At 39.7% G+C, this 20,259-nt stretch overlaps 1 protein-coding gene across 3 annotated transcripts in view; it reads left to right on the top strand.

The window, feature by feature from the left end:
* Positions 1-4,470, top strand: part of LOC126236017 (actin-related protein 2-B) — a 77,347-nt gene extending 72,877 nt beyond the window's left edge. For all 3 annotated transcript variants that reach the window (XM_049945032.1, XM_049945033.1, XM_049945031.1), the window contains one exon: positions 3,392-4,470. In XM_049945032.1, the coding sequence (XP_049800989.1) occupies positions 3,392-3,562 (171 nt within the window). In that variant the 3' untranslated portion in view covers positions 3,563-4,470. The remainder of the gene's footprint in view (positions 1-3,391) is intronic.
* The last annotated feature ends 15,789 nt before the right edge of the window (positions 4,471-20,259 follow it).

Raw genomic sequence — 20,259 nt, 5'->3', positions numbered from 1 at the left:
AACTTGTAAATCAAAGAAGCAATAAAGAAATAAAGTTGAAGGGAACAAGTACCAATGCTGACTTCTGTAGATGACATGGACTTTCTAGCCACATGTTAGGAAGGCCTGCTGAAAGGAATGTACGTAGCACAGAATATGGCCTAAGGTTAAAGAAAACAAAGGTAAAGGTGGGGGAAGAATTGTAGAAATCAGAACTTCAGCTAGCTTAACATTAAAATTGGAAACGACATAGTGGCAGAGGAAGTGAAAGAATTTAGTGTCTGAAGCAAGGTTACACAGAATGACTAAAGCATCAAGCATGTCGGAAGAAGTTTGGCACAGGTGAAGAAAGCTTTACTCAGTAAGAATGCTGCTGATATCAGATATTGATATAAAACTGAGAAAAAAATTCTTGAAAACTATACACCTGGAGCTCGTTATTGTATTTATGGGAAATGTGAAGACAAAGAAACTGGAAGGTTTTGCATTTTGAGAACAGAAGAACTATATATGAAAAACATTTGGGAGAGAAAGGGCAAATTAGCAGGACACCTACTACGAAGTTCAAGCACCTAAAGGAGGTGAAGAAGGGAAAAATAATGGGAAGTAACATGACTATAATAATCAAAATAGATGACAAACTATGTTTGGTGTTGTAGTTACATAGAGATCAGGGTGTCTACGACCCGGGAGATCCGGGAAAAACCCGGGAATTTTTCATTGTTTTTGTTCTCAGTTAAATTTTTGTAGTTTTGACTGGTAAGAACCAATACTCTAACAAAGTATATTACTGAATCCTGCTACTGCAGAATAATATTGCAGCCATAAAAAATGAACGAGAGAAAAAACTAAAATAAAACTTAAATTGCAAAGGAAATGCGTCATATACAGCAACAAAACGCAGTGCTCATACAAGTGTCTGCCAACAGCAAAATGTGTCAAAGGCTTTAGGAAGACTATGCAATGCTTCGTAACAACAAATTGCCTTCGATGAGCATGACGTCATACTGTTATTAGATTTGTTTTAGCAGTTAAGAGTGGGATCATGCGCATGCGCAGTTGAGTACTACCTCCTTCCACTTCTGGCTACAGAAATGTGGCTGTTGGCTGTTTAAGCAGTCGTAGTAAAAAAAAGGCAGCTAGGTGCTACCTGGAAAAATTTTACTGGCGCGACCAAGCTGCCAGATTGCGCAGCAACCCTGGATCTAGGAGTGCGGGGTAGGGAAGGGGGGGGGGGGGGCAAATTCATATAAAACTGGTTTCACAAAGTGCCTAGCATCCACCGCGTGTTGGTCTATCGATTATTCGTATGACTTTGAAACATGTCCCTGTCGGTTTATGAACATCGTTGAACACATTCTAAGTTGATTTGAATGAATCATAAGTTGATTTGTGAGTGCATACATAGTGTACATGATGTCTCTGTCAGTGGAATCCTCGTCACATCTAGAAATAAACTTTCCTGCAGACAAAAAAGGGGCCATACGAGTTGAGCAGAGTATAGCCGAACGAAAGAAAGCCAACCACTGTCTGATTATGTGGTTGATAGGGTTTGCAAATGATGAACAATGTTACGATTACCAGCTAAATTCATAGATTCAGACTTCCAGAGTGCGAATAAACGACCAGCAGGAATAACAGGTAAGAAAGATTACGTGTAATCTTCTCGATGTATCCAAGAAAATGAAATTTTGACAGAAAAGTTTTGGCCAGATCGCTATACTAGCAAGGGCCAGTTGTACAGTCTCCGGCTAGCAGCCGCTTTAAGGTCTATTCTGGACGTAGCGCGGAAAACGCGTTGTACGAACACGTAACAATGCATAACCGGAGAATAATTGCGGGGTAACTAAACTGGTGATTCTGGCAAAGTTAGTGAAGTTAACCAGCGAATAAGCTTTGATATTGGCAGGAATAGATACAGAATTAGTGATGACAACATTGTCTGTTAGAACGAGGAAGGAGAAGAAACGGGGACATCACACACATTATGTAAGAATAAGATGATTCCAAATTTCCATAAAAATTTTGCACTACTACTTTTCGATCTCATGCTCGAGAAACTGGAGCGTATGAGTGGTGTGAAACTATTTCCTAACGTAAAGCTTTTTGCTTGTAGTAGGCCTAATAGAAATTTTTAGCCCAGATCACATTTTTATGTTGTTACTAAAAAATTTACTGGCACATTTGTGTGATATATCTTAAAATGTAATACGTGCGTAAAAGACCAACATTATATGTGAAAGCTTAGCTTCCCTAGCAGTGTATTGGCCTTAGAGACCTATATTATATGTGAAAGTTTTGTTTTTCTTGTAGCAACATTATATATATATATATAAATTTAAACCATTAACTTTCCTGTTCATGTGTTCGCGCTACTTAACAGTGATGTTGCTATTGACTGACTACACGACGTGTCCGAAGCTCTGAATATCCGCTATCATCGGCTGGCAAGATCACGTGACATGAGCTATGACTGGCTTACAAATACGCATCGCAGTCTCGATTTCAATGCTTCGGAAAGTAACATGCGGTGTTTGGTGGAATTCGAATTTATACTTTCGTGATACGAAAATATGCAGCGTACGTGTTGCTGCACATCAAACATCTTTCCAAAAGGTGTTTCGTTTTCTAAAGCGCCGGGAAATTCTACTACCATGTATAAAACCATAACCATTCAAAGGATTGATAAGTTATACAGTTCCGAGAGAAAATATACTGTCAATTAACAGGGAAAAACTATGTTTCCACCTGGGAGAAAGTGTATTTTTAATTGGGAAGTCCGGGAGAAATCCGGGAATTTTTTTTCCTTGTCCATGTATACACCCTGGAGATGAAAAGATAAGCACAAGGTAGGACAAGATGGGGGACGTCTTCAAACCAGTCATAAGACTGATGTTTGAGAACTTTGCTACCATGTTTTCCTTCACTGCAGAATAAGGTTTTGTAGTAATTTTGTGTTGTGCAGAATTATAGTATATCAAAAAAAAAAAATGAGAGATGAAGATTAATGTAAAAACTGTAATTGCAAGAAATAGTGTAGAATTGTGCACTGAAATCATAATAAAACTTAATCCTTTGCAATTTGTTTTTTCTTCAAAATACAACCGGGGAGAGGAGGAAAGGGGGCAGTTACTGAGAGTTGTCAGGACACTGATTTACATGTCTGTCTGGCTATCCTGATTTAGATTGTCAAGGTCCTTGAATTACTTCAGGCGTAATTTGACAAGTTTCCTGCATGATGATCACCACTTCTCCTCTTCCTTACCATGTCCAACTGGACTGATGTTTTGTGTTTAATGTCACTGTTAAAATATGTCTTCAGTAACCAGCCTACTACATATGTATAATATTAATTCATTTGTGTGGCAATGTCTGAAAACTTGAAACTAATGTACAGATCCCATTGTTCCAGAAATTCAAAATACGCATAGAAGACCCTCCACGGCGAAAGGACATGGTATTCATTGGTGGAGCTGTTCTAGCAGATGTTATGAAAGATCGAGATACGTTCTGGATGACCAATGAAGAATATCAGGAGAAAGGTGTTGGTGTACTAAAGAAACTAGGTGCTAGATCCAGCTAGAACGGTCAGAATTTATGGGATATTATTGTAATTGGCGTGACTTTCATTGCCTTTGAGGCATTTTATAAAAGCAAGTTGCATTTATAGTAGCAGGATTCCGGCTTGGAGATTATGCAAACTTTACTTGCTGGAGAGTCCATTGTGTCATTAAAAATGCACATCACAATCCAGTAAAATGTTTTATGTACTTTTTTCTGTTTAAAATGGTCATTCAGTGTCTTTACAAATCATATTGTTAAAATGCATACTTACTCTAATTCATTGCACCTTTTTTCAGAAGTATTAGTACAATGTGTGTTGGGAGAAATAATGAGCATTAAGGCACCCAATTACTGTGGGAAGATCAAGATCACAGTAAATTAATTTTTAATTTATTAAAGTTTTCAAGAAAGAGGGACCTCAATTGAGTCCTCAGCCGAGCAAAATGTGAACTTTTAACTATTTATAGATGGAAAATAATTGTACCTCATTTATTGTTGAATATTTTAAATGCCATAGTGATGAAGTACAGCAACACTCTTCCAAAGGAGCATAAAGAATGGCCTACAGTGTTCCTAAGCAACTAAATAACAAATAGGTTGTGTATACAATTGTTGTTGTACAACATGTATATCTAGAGCAGACATTTTTAAATCTGATAAAGAACACCAGTATTTTAAAAACGACATAACGTAGAATATAAGAACCTTAAGTTTGTTTTGTAATGTGTTAAATGAGAATACTGTTATTGGAGCACGTGTGTGCGTATATATGTCTACATGAAGGACAAAAGTTTTGTTAATACAAGAGTTTGTATTCTAAAGAAGTTAGTATTTATTTAGAAATAAATTTCTTATTTTGTCATGTAACTTTAATATGTAAACTGTTTTAAAAATCTTGTATATAAATATATGTTTTGATTTTTCTTACTTTCTGTTTTTAAAACAGAAATAGAATTCCTTGAGCAATAATTAATAGTATTGGCAGGAAATTTATATGTATTAGTAAGTTGACACATTTCTCTACAGAATTTATAGTTTGGAAAATTCAGTGATTAGTACTGAACTTTCAAATTTGATAGATTCATCTTGACCTCTTGACATGTTAATTTACTTAGACTTGTTCATGGAATATCATTAGCAGAACACATGTTAATGAAAGTCTCTAAGAGTCTGTGATCTAGAGAAATACTGTCCAGTGTGTTAACATTTGCAGTTTTGGATTTAATGTATCATTAAAGCCAAATCAAAAACAGCCTGTTATGTTGCCACAGGTGAATTTGAGTTTTCTGGCGTACTATGTCTTATATTTCCTACATAGTGTGGTTAGAGGAGAAAAAATTTAGCACTAAAAACATGCCTTCTGCCAAGAATAAAATGTAACGAAGGTACCAGGGAAATGTAAAATATTGAGATTGTTACAGTTTTCAACCCTGAATTTATCTTCTTTGGATATTTTCTCAGTTTCTTCTTCAAAAACGGGAAGTAACAATTGTTGTGATATTTTCTCAGGTGAACAAAGTAAATTATTTGCTAACATTTTTCTATCAGAGACAGAGTGAATTTCAACAAAATAAGATTTGTAATACACACTTCTTGACACCTGTAATAATATTGAAATAAGTGATTAGGTAAAATGGATGTGAGTACCACATTTTTATGTCTTCAAATTATTGATTTGGTATGACTTGCAGTTTTCCCTTCTTCATCAAAGGTTTTCCTCAACAACAGTAACATGCATTAAGAACAGTTTAAGAATGATGCTCAAAAGTACCCTGTTGAGGGCAAAACTTGATATTTGTAATGTGAAGAATTAATTGATAAGATTAAGCAAAGGACTGTAATGTTTCAACTGGTTCTTTATATATTTAATTCACTGTGTTTACGGATTTTAGATCAGACTGCTAATTTCCATCAGTTAGGCAGCATATGGTTAGTGCATGTACTATGTGAGTGACAATACAAAGGATGTAACATTTATTTTAGATCAAAGTAAGACATGTATATTAATGGAGACGAGAATCATCTATTCACTTGCTGCTGAAATATTGATAATCATTGCAGGGTTGACAAACATTTTGACAAAAAGTGGATTCTGAAGCTTAATTTTTTAATTCTTCACCTGGGAAAATACAAAGATAAGGAACAGAAAAAGAAAATAGAATTCACCAATTATCATTTCTGTGTTATTGAGCTGTGAAACTTTTAACCAAAAATAGAGAAAAAATATTAAAGCATGCCGTTGCACGTGAACACTAATTTCACGACCGGATACATAAGATTCTATAAGAGGTGTGAAGGTATTCAGCCACTGCCCACAAAGTAACATCATTTGCTAAACATTCCAGATGTTACCTAAATAATGTGCTATTGAAGTGGCAGTCTTTTGTGTATGAGAGAGATTTAACAATAAAAACAATCAATTATTGATAACATTATTTAATTAGATAGATAAAAAATCTACTCACCAAGCGGCGACAGAACACACACATAACATACTGTTGTGATTGGCAAGCTTTCGGAGCCAGTGGTAGCTCCTTCAGGCATAAGGGTTAAAGTGGAAGGAAGAAGGGTGAAGGAAAATGACTGGAGAGGTCTAAGAAAAGGGTTAGATTTTTGGAAAGTCTCCCTTCACCTGCAGTTCTGGGTGATTTCCCCATAATCTACACCTTTTCTGAGACCTCTCCAGTCCTTTTCCTTTACCCTTTCTCCTTCCCCTTCAACCCTTTTGTCTGAAGAAGGAGCCACTGGCAGTGAAAGCTTGCCAATCCCAACAGTCTTTTGTGTCTCAGCTATACTGTTGTAGCTGTCTTCAGAGTCCCCACTGAACACAACCCGTTCTAACTAGATGAGCTCCTTCACGCCATGACATAACCTACCATTCTGTGTAACTCCTTGAAAGCCCAAAAACCATTCTCATCACCGTTCCACCTGGAATCCCTTTTGCCACTAGTGATGCAACCTCACTCAGTATGCACTCACATGCCCCCTCCCTCCCCTCCCCTCCCTCTCTCCCTTTCTCCCTCCCTCCCTCCCTCCCTCCCTCCCTCCCTCCCTCACACACACACACACACACACACACACACACACACACACACACACACACACACACACACACACACTCTTATCGATGTCATTTTTGTAATCTGAATTTGCCCACTTCAAATTTGTCACATTCTTTTCCAAATATGAAGTCACCTTCCTTGACATTTACCTCTGCCTCTCTGAAGATCAAATGCAACCCCCCGCCCTTCCTTTGTAAAACCAACTGATAAACAATAATAACTCTACTTTGACAGCTGCCACCCCCTCACACCATAAGCTCCCTTCCCTCTAGCGAAAGAGTCTTGATAGCTGGCAGTGCTGTTGTCAGCTTTCACTTGCAAAAGGCTTTTAGCGGTACCAAAGCTACATGTCTTGTCCACCATTTGTTTGCCAGCTAGCAGTGTTCACCTCTTTACTCACACAACATAATTTTTCTATAGTTGAAGGGAACAGCAAAGTCCACAAAATTTACAGATGTAGTAATGAATGAATACCTTATCTTTAATTTTCTTGTGAGAGAGTCAAAACACCTTAGTTATGGCGATCAGAATGACATTCTGTGGCCATGGTGACTCTGCATCATCTTCAGTACTGCTCTTCTCAAAATTTGTTGAATAACTTACATATTTATTATTGTTTCTTCTCTTATGCCTTCTTTGTTCTACCTGTAGACTTCACTCGCATGTGGTTGCAAACTCATTCCATTTGTGTGTATTTACTTGCATGACAGTCTTCTCACCAGCACCTTGTAGTGTAGACGTTTTATTTCACTCTGCAGTGTGTGCTTTAATTTGAGCCCAGATACAGTACAAGACCTATAACTTTGTGGCAGTGGTTCTCTGCTAATGAGTCAATTATACAGGGTGCGTCAAAAAAATGTATACACACTTTGAGCATCATAGAAAATTTATTTCCCGTTCTACAATGTTAAATTTCTATAAATGAATATCTTAAAGTCCAATTGGAAAAATAAATGTACTTTGCAAATGTGATCAATGTTCAAACTGGTGGCCTTCAGCATCAATACATTTCTGAGTATGAGTCACCACTGATTCCGTACATCATACCAAAGTGTCCAATGAGATTTCTGCGCACACCGCCTGAATCTCATTCCAAAGTGTGTCCAGGTTGCATGGTTTACGTTTGTACACCTCATCTTTTACTGTTCCCCATAAGAAGAAATCCAGCGGCGTGAGGTCTGGAGAGCGTGCAGGAAACTCGATTGGTCCCCTGCGTCCTATCCACTGGCCTGGCACATTGTGATCCAGGTATGCTCGTACATCCCTATGATAGTGCGGCGGGGCGCCATCTTGTTGGAAATAAAACTCATCATTACTGTATAATGCACGAATGGCAGGGAATATGGAGTCAGCAAGCATTGTTAGGTACGTTTCTCCAGTAACAGTACCTTCAAAGCGGAAAGGCCCAGTGAGTACCCTTGCAGACAAACCATATCACACATTTACACAAGGCAAATTCACAGCCTCTCAATTGTAATGTGAGGATTATCTTCAGCCCAATACACACAATTGTGCCTATTGACAGTTCCATTGAGTTTGAATTGGGCTTCATCCGACCAAATTATGCTACCCATAAATCCCGATTCATGTCTCACCATCTCCTGAACCCATTCTCAAAATTCTAACCTTCGATCTGGATCGTCACTTAGCTGTTGCACCAGCCTTGGAATGTACACACGAAACTTGCCTTTCTTCAGAATGCGTAGCACACTACTAGCATTTACATTACTCTCACGTTCCGCTTGCTGTGAAGATTTTTGAGGTGAACACTGAAACAGTTCCAAGACCGCAGTTGTGGAATCATCACTTGTAGCTGTACGAGGTCGCCCTGATCGACCTTTATGCACATCACACACTGTTCCATGAATTTCGAATTTGTCTTGTAGACGTGTAATTGTTAACCTTGAAGGTGGTTCTGTACCATACTCATTTCTCCACTGTCTTCGAACCGCAGCTACATTCTCAAACTTCCGGTACCACTTAATTATCTGCTTCCACACTTCAAAGCTCAAACGCATGTCCGTCTTGTTGCAGTTACTTCTTTGCCACTGCTGCCACCTGTTGAAGAAACATAACATTACTTTCTCACAGATATTTAACCTTGTAGAACGGGAAATAAATTGTCTATGACAGTTCAAAGTGTGTGTACATTTTTTGACGCATTATGTATATTGTTTCTTTGGTTTGTATTTGATGAAGAACTTTTGGAGTTAATGACTTTCTCTTTAAAGCCTATATTATTTTCCTTCAACGAGTCCAAAATTTTGTCCTTCCTTGTGGAAGTAGTAGCCTTATTTAACTGAATGGGATGCTGTGGCTCATTATCCATGATGAGAGCAATACACAGACAGAAATTTGGCTGCAACTGAGTAACAAAGCAATCTATAAATATTATCTGCATTCATCTCTTAATGGTAGGTTTTTTATCGAACAAATCAACAAAATGCCCTACACCAAACCATTCATACTGCCAGCATCTCAAAAAGAAAATAACATCTCCCTGCCAAGTTTCAGTTAATAACTGTCTTCCTGAGAATCTTTTTCATCTGAAGCTAATTTTCCTTAAAATAATGGAAAGGCCTGTCATACTGTCTGAGGACATTTTGCTTTCTGGCTATGACATAATCAACAATTCAAATGTCAGATACTCTTTTATGTTGCAATACAAACACATACTAAGTGGAATCCAAAATTTTCGGGACTGGTGCTGCCATCTGGAAAGGAGTAGTAGTAGAAATTTGCACCGCTAGTTGGTGAGAGCTGCATATCTGATGAGTCAGTGTGCAGAGTGGCATTCAGCTGGGAGGTCATGTTGCGTGTCCACAGTGATTTCAGTAATACTCTGTGTTTGGTGTGTGTCGATTTTACGATGGATCTGCGAACAGAACAGCTCGTGTGTATCAAATTCTGTGCGAATCTCTGGAAAAGTGATACGGAGACCCTTGCAATGATTCAACAAGTGTTTGGGGGACAGAGCATGAACCGTACACGTGTGTTTGAGTGGCATGCTCAGTTCAGGACCAGCCGTACAGACGTCGAAGATGATGCTCACACTGGAAGGCCCATTAGCCACACAACACCAGACATTGTTGCCAAACTTAAACAATTGCTTTGTGCGGATCGACGTCGAACCATTCAAGACCTTGTGGATGAGGTGGGTATTGGTTATGGGACACGTTAACAAATGTTGACTGATGAATTGGTCATGCATCATGTTGCCGCAAAATTTGTGCCAAGGATCTTGACTGCCAATCAGAAGGCACAGTGTGTTGAAGTGTGCATGGACCTTTGTCACACCGCATCTGATGATGCAACCTTCTTGTCGCAGGTCACCGGCAACGAGAGCTGGATTTACGGTTATGACCCAGAGACAAAGCAACAATTGTCCCAGTGGAAGAGCCTGGGCTCTCCAAGACCCAAAAAAGCGAGACAGGTAAAGAACAAAGTGAAGAGCATGATCATTGTTTTCTTTGATACCGAGGGAATTGTGCACAAAGAATTCGTCCCACCCAACCAAACAGTGAGTTCCGCATACTATTGTGATGTTTTGTGACGGCTCTGTGAAAACATGCAGCGACGACGGCCCAGACTTTGGCATCAAGGGAACTGGCTGCTGCATCACGACAACGCGCCCTGTCACATGTCCTTGCTCACCGGGACCCTTTTGGCATAAAACAACATGACAGTTGTACCCCACCCACCATACTTACCAGATTTGGCACCTTACGACTTTGCACTATTCCCAAAACTAAACTCACATTGAAAGGCTGTAGGTTCAACACTCTAGAGAGGGTTCAAGAAGCATCACTGGCAGTGATAAACACCCTCGAAGAACAGGACTTCCATAAAACATTTGACCAGTGGCAGAAGCGCTGGGACCGGTGTGCGCATGCGGGTGGGAACTACTTCCAGGGTGATGGTGACTATTGGTCCAAAAGTAAGGTTTTCAACAGATGGCAGCACCAGTCCCGAAAATTTTGGATAGCACCTCGTATGCCTGTAACATGCCTGGGAGGAAAAGGGGGTGGATATGCAGTACTAATAACAGCTAGCCTTTAGCACTTGAGACCGTACCCCCTAGACACAGGAACAGGGCTGGGTATTTAACGACCGTGTGCCTAAACCCACATAAAAGGTGCTTCCCGTGCTGGTTGCTCTATGCACTGCCTGCTATTAAGTGTCCTGTAATAGCAGGGAGAAGAGCAACTCTCACCAGCAATACCAAGTTGATCTGGTAGAATTCACTGTATTCTGTTAAACACTCACACAGGGTGAGGCTGCACTGTTCATAATTAACATTATTCCACAATGGATGTGATCAGTATTTGTACTCAAAGTACGTGTCCGATGTGACGTGTAAGGTTGCTGTATATATGATGGCATCCTATACAAAAACATGGTACACAGAACACAAAATAATCACTGTGCAATGGATGTATTATCAGTCGATGATTGGCAAAGTTCTTCCAACAGTAAAAACTCAATAGCTTACAACACAAGCGTGCACATGACCGAATTGCGATGTGAATGCTCCATAAAATTCCAGGTACGATATACGAACGAGAAAGTACCTGTGTTCATGATATTAAGTCACTCAAAATGAGGTGCGTTTCTTTCACTTAGAAATTGCAGTTATGATCATACCAATCCACATTATTTTTCCGTAACCGTCGTGGCGCAGTTGATTGTTGTTCTCCCAACATGACACACGAAACTGAAAATCACCACCTTTTGGATAAACATTGATACTGCGTCATGAACACTGAAACTAAACGCAAAACTTGTGGGGCAAATATTTTCAATTACTTCATCATAACTTGTATGATACATGCTGCAGCCACAGCGTCAACACAACACTCCGTCCATGCTCCACGAAAGCTACACAACAACTGCCCACCGTTGATCTGCACTCGGCAGAGAGGCGACTATAGATAGTAAACCATACAATTCTATGCTTACATGCTGTCTAATTATATTTTCATCCAAACAGTTATTTGCCATATGGATTGATCTACTCTTCGCCTTTCTGTATTTTTTAACAACAGAGCTTACAGATGAATTTCCAATCTTCTCAGTTGTCACTATCTTGTCTGATGCTTTAGCGATTCATACATTTACCACTGTTAGTTAGCTCATTAACTCTTATCAAATGACTGGCATTGCCCCTTTCAAAGTTAACACACAATCTGTATATGAACTTGTGTGCTTCACTTTTTGGTGGTTGCAGTCTACTACTGTGTGTTGCAAGAAGCCATTATCACAACTGAGAAGCTTTATTTATTAATTTTTTTCAGGACTTGATAAATGCAACAGATAGTTTTCCTGTTTTCAACTAGATATATACACTGGTGTCCAAAATTAAACGGAAATGCAAGGTTGCATTTATTTTGCCACAAAGCAGTATAACTAGGTGATTGTAAAGTAGAAACAATATAAAGAAAACAGAACGTAATCAGCTGCAACATGTTTCCATTCTTTCTATTGCCCTCCACAGCAGAGCATCTGTAGGCATCTTCTCTGTGCCATACTGCACCATCTGTGACTGTGTACACGGTGATTGTGGATGTGGGACTGCCCTGCAAACTCCTGCCCTGCTTGATCGGTGCCCTGCCATCATTGCTGTCATGGTTGTTCATTGATCAGAATGCCATTTTCTACGCAGAACATGATCGTAACGACATCTGTTCACAGTTTGTATGGTTGTATCGTGAATTAGGCACAGGAAGGGGAAATAGCAGTTTGTTACTTTAATTTTGGACATCAATGTATGTTTGAGCGTTTGAACGTATAGATGACTGCTAGATCTCACGGCTATTAGTAAAGCATTGTAATAAAATACATTAAAATATAATTCTTGTAACACCATATTAAGGTGGTTTTTTTCTGCCAAAAGTCGATAAATGCCCATAGTTGCCGGTATCAGTTATGTTGCCTTCTTTAAATCCGTGTATTTTTTGCGCAACTAATTTTTTTATGTGCTGTAGTGTTTATTATATGCCAGCATTGTTGTAAAATGCATATATTATTATGTTGTTGTTGTTGTGGTCTTCAGTCCTGAGACTGGTTTGATGCAGCTCTCCATGCTACTCAATCCTGTGCAAGCTTCTTCATCTCCCAGTACGTACTGCAGCCTACATCCTTCTGAATCTGCTTAGTGTATTCATCTCTTGGTCTCCCTCTATGATTGTTACCCTCCACGCTGCCCTCCAATACTAAATTAGTGATCCCTTGATGCCTCAGAACATGTCCTACCAACTGATCCCTTCTTCTAGTCAAGTTGTGCCACAAACTCCTCTTCTCCCCAATCCTATTCAGTACCTCCTCATTAGTTGTGTGATCTACCCATCTAATCTTTAGCATTCTTCTGTAGCACCACATTTCAAATGCTTCTATTCTCTTCTTGTCCAAACTATTTATCGTCCTTGTTTCACTTCCATACATGGCTACACTCCATACAAATACTTTCAGAAACGACTTCCTGACACTTAAATCTATACTCGATGTTAACAAATTTCTCTTCTTCAGAAACGCTTTCCCTGCCATTGCCAGTCTACATTTTATATCCTCTCTACTTTGACAATCATCAGTTATTTTGCTCCCCAAATAGCAAAACTCCTTTACTACTTTAAGTGTCTCATTTCCTAATCTAATTCCCTCAGCATCACCCGACTTAATTTAACTACATTCCATTATCCTTATTTTGCTTTTGTTGATGTTCATCTTATATCCTCCCTGCAAGATACTGTCCATTCCGTTCAACTGCTCTTCCAAGTCCTTTGCTGTCTCTGATAGAATTACAATGTCATCGGCAAACCTCAAAGTTTTTATTTCTTCTCCATGGATTATAATACCTACTCCCAATTTGTCTTTTGTTTCCTTTACTGCTTGCTCAATATACAGATTGAATAACATCAGGGAGAGGCGACAGCCCTGTCTCACTCCCTTCCCAACCACTGCTTCCCTTTCATGTCCCTCGACTCTTATAAGTGCCATCTGGTTTCTGCACAAATTGTAAATAGCCTTTCGCACCCTATATTTTACCCCTGCCACATTCAGAATTTGAAAGAGAGTATTCCAATCAACATTGTCAAAAGCTTTCTCCAAGTCTACAAATGCTAGAAACGTAGGTTTGCCTTTTCTTAATCTATTTTCTAAGATAAGTCGTAGGGTCAGTATTGCCTCACGAGTTCCAACATTTCTGCGGAATCCAAACTGATCTTCCCCGAGGTCGGCTTCTACCAGTTTTTCCATTCGTCTGTTAAGAATTCGCGCTAGTATTTTGCAGCTGTGACTTATTAAACTGATAGTTCGGTAATTTTCACATCTTTCAACACCTGCTTTCTTTGGGATTGGAATTATTATATTCTTCTTGAAGTTTGAGGGTATTTCGCCTGTCTCATACATTTTGCTCACCAGATGGTAGAGTTTTGTCATGACTGGCTCTCCCAAGGCCGTCAATAGTTCCAATGGAATGTTGTCTACTCCGGGGGCCTTGTTTCGGCTTAGGTCTTTCAGTGCTCTATCAAACTCTTCATGCAGTATTGTATCTCCCATTTCATCTACATCCTCTTCCATTTCCATAATATTGTCCTCAAGTACATCGCCCTTGTATAGACCCTCTATATACTCCTTCCACCTTTCTGCTTTCCCTTCTTTGCTTAGAACTGGGTTTCCATCAGAGCTGTTGATATTCATACATGTGGTTCTCTTTTCTCCAAAGGTCTCCTTAATTTTCCTGTAGGCAGTATCTATCTCAACCCTAGTGAGGTATACCTCTACATCCTTACATTTCTCCTCTAGCCATCCCTGCTTAGCCATTTTGCACTTGCTGTAGATCTCATTTTTGAGACGTTTGTATTCCTTTTCTCCTGCTTCATTTACTACATTTTTATATTTTGTCCTTTCATCAATTAAATTCAATATTTCTTCTGTCACCCAAGGATTTCAACTAGCCTTCATCTATTTACATTCTTGATCCTCTGCTGCCTTCACTACCTCATCCCTCAAAGCTACCCATTCTTCTTGTACTGTATTTCTTTCCCCGTTCTTGTCAATTGTTCCCTTATGCTCTCCCTGAAACTCTGTACAACCTCTGGTTTAGCAAGTTTATCCAGGTCCCATCTCCTTAAATTCCCACCTTTTTGCAGTTTCTTCAGTTTTAATCTACAGTTCATAACCAATACATTGTGGTCAGAGTCCACATCTGCCCCTGGAAATGTCTTACAATTTAAAACCTGGTTCTTAAATCTCTGTCTTACCATTATATAATCTATCTGAAACCTATCAGTATCTCCAGGCTTCTTCCATGTATACAACCTTCTTTTATGATTCATGAACCAAGTGTTAGCTATGATTAAGTTGTGATCTGTGCAAAATTCTACCAGGTGGCTTCCTCGTTCATTTCTTACCCCCAATCCATATTCACCTACTACATTTCTTTCTCTTCCTTTTCCTACTATCGAATTCCAGTCACCCATGACTAATAAATTTTCTTCTCCCTTCACTATCTGAATAATTTCTTCAATTTCTTTGTCATCTGCAGAGCTAGTTGGCATATAGACTTGTACTACTGTTGTAGGCATGGGCTTCGTGTCTATCTTGGCCACTATAATACGTTCACTATGTTGTTTGTAGTAGCCTACTTGAACTCCTATTTTTTATTCATTATTAAACCTACTCCTGCATTACCCCTATTTGATTTTGTGTTTATAACCCTGTATTCACCTGACCAAAAGTCTTGTTCCTCCTGCCACCGAACTTCGCTAATTCCCACTATATCTAACTTTAAGCTATCCATTTCCCTTTTTAAATTTTCTAATCTAACTGCCCGATTAAGGGATCTGACATTCCACACTCCGATCCGTAGAACGCCAGTTTTCTTTCTCCTGATAACAACATCCTCTTGAGTAGTCCCCGCCCGGAGATCCGAATGGGGGACTATTTTACCTCTGGAATATTTTACCCAAGAGGACAGCATCATCATTTAACCATACAGTAAAGCTGCATGCCCTCGGGAAAAATTACACCCGTAGTTTCCCCTTGCTTTCAGCCGTTCGCAGTACCAGCACAGCAAGGCTGTTTTGGTTAGTGTTACAAGGCCAGATCAGTCAATCATCCTGACTGTTGCCCCTGCAACTACTGAAAAGGCTACTGCCCCCCTTCAGGAACCATACATTTGTCTGGCCTCTCAACAGATACCCCTCCGTTGTGGTTGCACCTACGGTACGGCCATCTATATCGCTGAGGCACACAAGCCTCCCCACCAAGGTCTGTGGTTATTATAGATAGCATTTTTAATTTTAGTTTTTGACTTCATTGAGAACACAAACAATAATAATAGAAATACAGTGGTATAATATAATAATAGCAATGATAACTATTTTAACATAATCGTTTAGTTTATATCATTGTTGTCAGTACTACACGAAGTATGAAATGAATAACACAAAAAGTACTGCATGTTACAATCATTTTATTGCTGTTAAGTTTTCCCTCTTACATCTATACATTATTCGTCTGAGCCATCTGTATAAAACTCCTGTGTATCATCTGGAATTTCAAAATACTTTAGTAAGGCAGACACATCTTTCTTTCTTTCTTTCTTTCTGGGTGTTGGATGGCACAGTTTCTTTTGTCTCGGGATGTCAACTTGTACTGGGTCTCTTAGAGTATGTGTCATTTACTGATACATTAACAATTTTCTTTTCTTCCATGTATGAGGTGATATTCTGGCTGTTTATTGTGCATGCTAGCTTGGATTTTAGTACTTTCTGAGCACTGTCTCTTAGATTTTTAACAGTCCACTCTGTGTTTAGAACATTCATAGTACCATTACCTTCTAAAAGATCATAATATTCTTTAGCAGAGAAGATACCTATTTTTCTGTAAGACTTCTCAATTTTATCAAACACTTGGCCTGAAGGAATGTAGCTATGGCCATGATCAGGGAAGAAGTGACAAATATTATTGAATTTCGTGCTCTTATTTTCCAAGAACACTGTAAGCATCACCACCATACAGCTGTTTTTATTTTGGGTGCTGGAAGCATCTGAGAATGGAAATCACAAATCTAGTCATATAACTGAGATGATATTCCATAAGCATGCAATTTTACTACAAGCCGCTTGTGTGGTACAGTGTCAAAAGCCATCCAGAAATATGGAATCAATTTGAAATCCCTTGTCAGTAACACTCGACACTTCATGCGAATAAAGAGTTAGTCATGTTTCACAATGGCATTTTCTAAATCTGTATTGACCGTGTGTCAATTTGCAGGTTAGGCGTGCACAACTGCTGGCTAGGTATGTTGCACACGTTCGTAGTTCTCCTGCACATCTGAATTACAGTCTCCTTTTCTGACCCATGGCGGTTCACCTCCCGCATCGGCGGCCCAGGTCAGGGCTTCCAAAGTCCTTGCTTTTACCACCTATATTTGAGGTCCATTCACATACATGTCCATGGTGTGCACCTAGGCCGTAGCTTCGCCTGGACCTTTCACATGGCCCTAAGGACTCAGTTAACTCCGCGGCTCTCTGCTGCCACTTCCTCTCGATTCTTGACGTGTACTGAGGCCATGAAGTGGTTTACACTGATGGCTTGATGGCTGATGATCATGTCGGCTTCGCGTATATCCATGGAGGACACATTGAACAGCATTTCTTGCCCGATGGGTGCACTGTTTTCACTGCCAAACTGGTGGCAATATCTTGTGCTCTTGAGCACATCCGTTCATGCCCCGAGGAGTCGTTCCTTCTATGTACCGATTCCTTGAGCAGCCTATAGACTATCATCCAGTACTACCATCGTCATTCTTTGGTAGCAACCATCCAGGAGTCCATCTAAGCCCTGGAATGGTCCAGTTGTTCAGTGATGTTTGTCTGGACCCCAGGTCACGTCAGAATCCCAGGCAACAAACTTGCCGCAAGGCTGGCCAAACAGGCTGTGTGGAAACTGCTTATGGAGATCGGCTTCTCTGCAACTGACCTGCGTTCAGTACTATGCCACAAGGTTTGGCGGCTTTGGGAGATGGAATGGCATAACCTCAATACGCAGTACAAGCTGGCTAAGCTTATAGGTGATAGTGTAGTGTATGGTGGTGGTGGTGGTGGTGGAGGTGGTGGCACTCATGGAAAAATTCCTGTAGTAGTTGGTGTTAGAGCTGCACCTTTTTTAGATTGAAGTCAGCTGATAGGTATACCTGCTTAAAGGAAGTTCCTCTAACTAAGGGCTCACCTTCTGAGGATGTAATGTTTCCAAGTAGAGAAGGAATTAGCGTATTTCATCAAAATATAAGAGGTATTAGAGATAAAGTAAGTGGACTGCTTATAGATGTTGACTATGAAATTATTGGTATATCAGAGCACCACTTAAATAATTTGACAACTCGGAGGCTTCCTTTATCAGGCTACAGATTAGCTGGCTGTTTCTCAAGGAGTTCCTTGCGGGGTGGGGGAGTGGCTCTGTATGTAAAAAACAATATTCCATTTGAGTCCACAGACGTATCACGACACTGCACTGAGCAGATATTTGAATGTTGCGCAGTGCTAGTTGAATTTAGTGGGACTAAACTTCTAATTGTTGTTGTTAATATGTCCCCTAACTTCAACTTCAGAGCATTTCTGCTCAAGCTAGAGAGGGTTCTTGATTCACTTTGTAGGAAGTACCAGAAACTAGTTATATTTGGTGACTTCAATATAAATTTTGTGTATGATGGTGCAAGAAAAATGATGTTGGTAGATCTCCTAAATTCATATGATCTGATGCAAACTGTGTTTTTTCCAACTAGGGTGCAGGGGAACAGTAGCACAGCCATAGACAATATTTTTATTCATTCTTCATTACTAGATGAGCATTCTGTTAGTAAAAGCGTGAATGACCTTTCAGACCATGATGCACAAATTTCAACACTAAAAGGCTTTTGTACTCAAAGCAATGTCATAGTTAATTACAAACTATGTAGGAAAGTTAATCCAATAGCAATAGAGAGTTTTTTAAACCTTGTGAAGGAACAAGAGTGACAAGATGTTTATAGTGCCGATAACATAGATGATAAATACAATGCTTTCCTTAACACATTTCTCATGCTCTTCGAGAGTTGCTTTCCATTAGAACATTCTAAACGGGATACTAGCAGTAATGGGCAGCCCGGGTGGCTGACTAGTGGGATAAGGATATCGTGTAGAACAAAGCGAGAATTATATCAAAATGTTATAAGTAGTCACAATCAAGCTACAGTAGTCCATTACAAACAGTACTGCAAGGTGCTTAAAAATGTTATTAGGAAGGCAAAGAGTATGTGGTATGCAAATAGAATAGCTAATTCACGGGATAAAATTAAAACCATATGGTCAGTTGTGAAGGAAGTGTCTGATCAGCAGCACAAGTTTGACGATATAAAGTCAGTTCACAGTAAAAATATTTCTGTTACTGATAAATCAGAAATACGTACAGTATTTAACAATCATTTTCTGAGCATTGCTGGTGAATTAAATAAAAATTTAGTTCCTACAGGAAATCATACAACTTTCTTGGCAAATGTGTTTCCGAGATTGATGTCTAAAATACTCCTCTGTGATACAGACAAGAGGGAGATTGAGTCAATAATTAAATCACTGAAGACTAAGGACTCTCATGATTATGATGGAGTGTCTATCTGAATATTAAAGTACTGTGCTGTTAGCCCTGTGTTTACGCATTCGGGAGGACGACGGTTCAATCCCGCGTCCGGCCATCCTGATTTAGGTTTTCCGTGATTTCCCTAAATCGCTCCAGGCAAATGCCGGGATGGTTCCTCTGAAAGGGCACGGCCGACTTCCTTCCCTGTCCTTCCCTAATCCGATGAGACTGATGACCTCGCTGTTTGGTCTCTTCCCCCAAAACCAACCAACCAACCCTGTGTTTAGCCATATTTGTAATTTTTCCTTTAGGAATAGTCAGTTTCCTGAGCGATTAAACTACTCAGTAGTAAAGCCGCTTTATAAAAAGGGAGAAAGGGATAATGTAGATAATTTTAGACCTATTTCTATGCCATCAGTGTTTGCAAAAGTTATTGAAAAGGCTACGTATGTAAGGATAATTGATCATTTTATGAGGGCTATTCCAAAAGTAAGGTCCGATAGGTCGCGAAATGGAAACCACGGTAAAAATCAAAAATGTTTTATTTGCAACAGTTAGATACACCTTGCAGCTACTTATCTCCATAGTCGCCGACCCGACTTAGACGTGTATCGTAGCGTTGTACCAACTTTCCCATACCCTCGCTATAGAAGGCAGCCGCCAGTGCTCTCCGCCAATTCTCTACGCTGGCCTACGGCTCGTTGTCTTGTGCCGAAATGTTGTCTTCATAACCAGCAGTTCATGTGACCTGAGCTGAAACTCAGAGGGAGACAATTACGGGCTGTATTGTGGGTAATCTCACATTTCCATTTGAAAACGATGCAGGAGCATCTTCATTGCCCCTGCAGAATGCGGCTGAGAATTGTCTTGAAGACGAAACAGCACGACAGTTATGTAATGTTAGCTGCATAGCTTCAGGGGAAATTTCTCACCAGGCCCCCGTACTTGGCGGCAGACACTATTTTCTAGACATCTTTACGCACTCACTGCGAGCTCAGAAATGAGAAGAGCGACGTGATGCTAACTGGGGTTATACTAG

This window comes from Schistocerca nitens, chromosome 2, assembly GCF_023898315.1.
Source record: "Schistocerca nitens isolate TAMUIC-IGC-003100 chromosome 2, iqSchNite1.1, whole genome shotgun sequence".
Taxonomy (NCBI): Eukaryota; Metazoa; Arthropoda; class Insecta; order Orthoptera; family Acrididae; genus Schistocerca; species Schistocerca nitens.
This window is presented reverse-complemented; position numbering and strand designations above follow the sequence as displayed.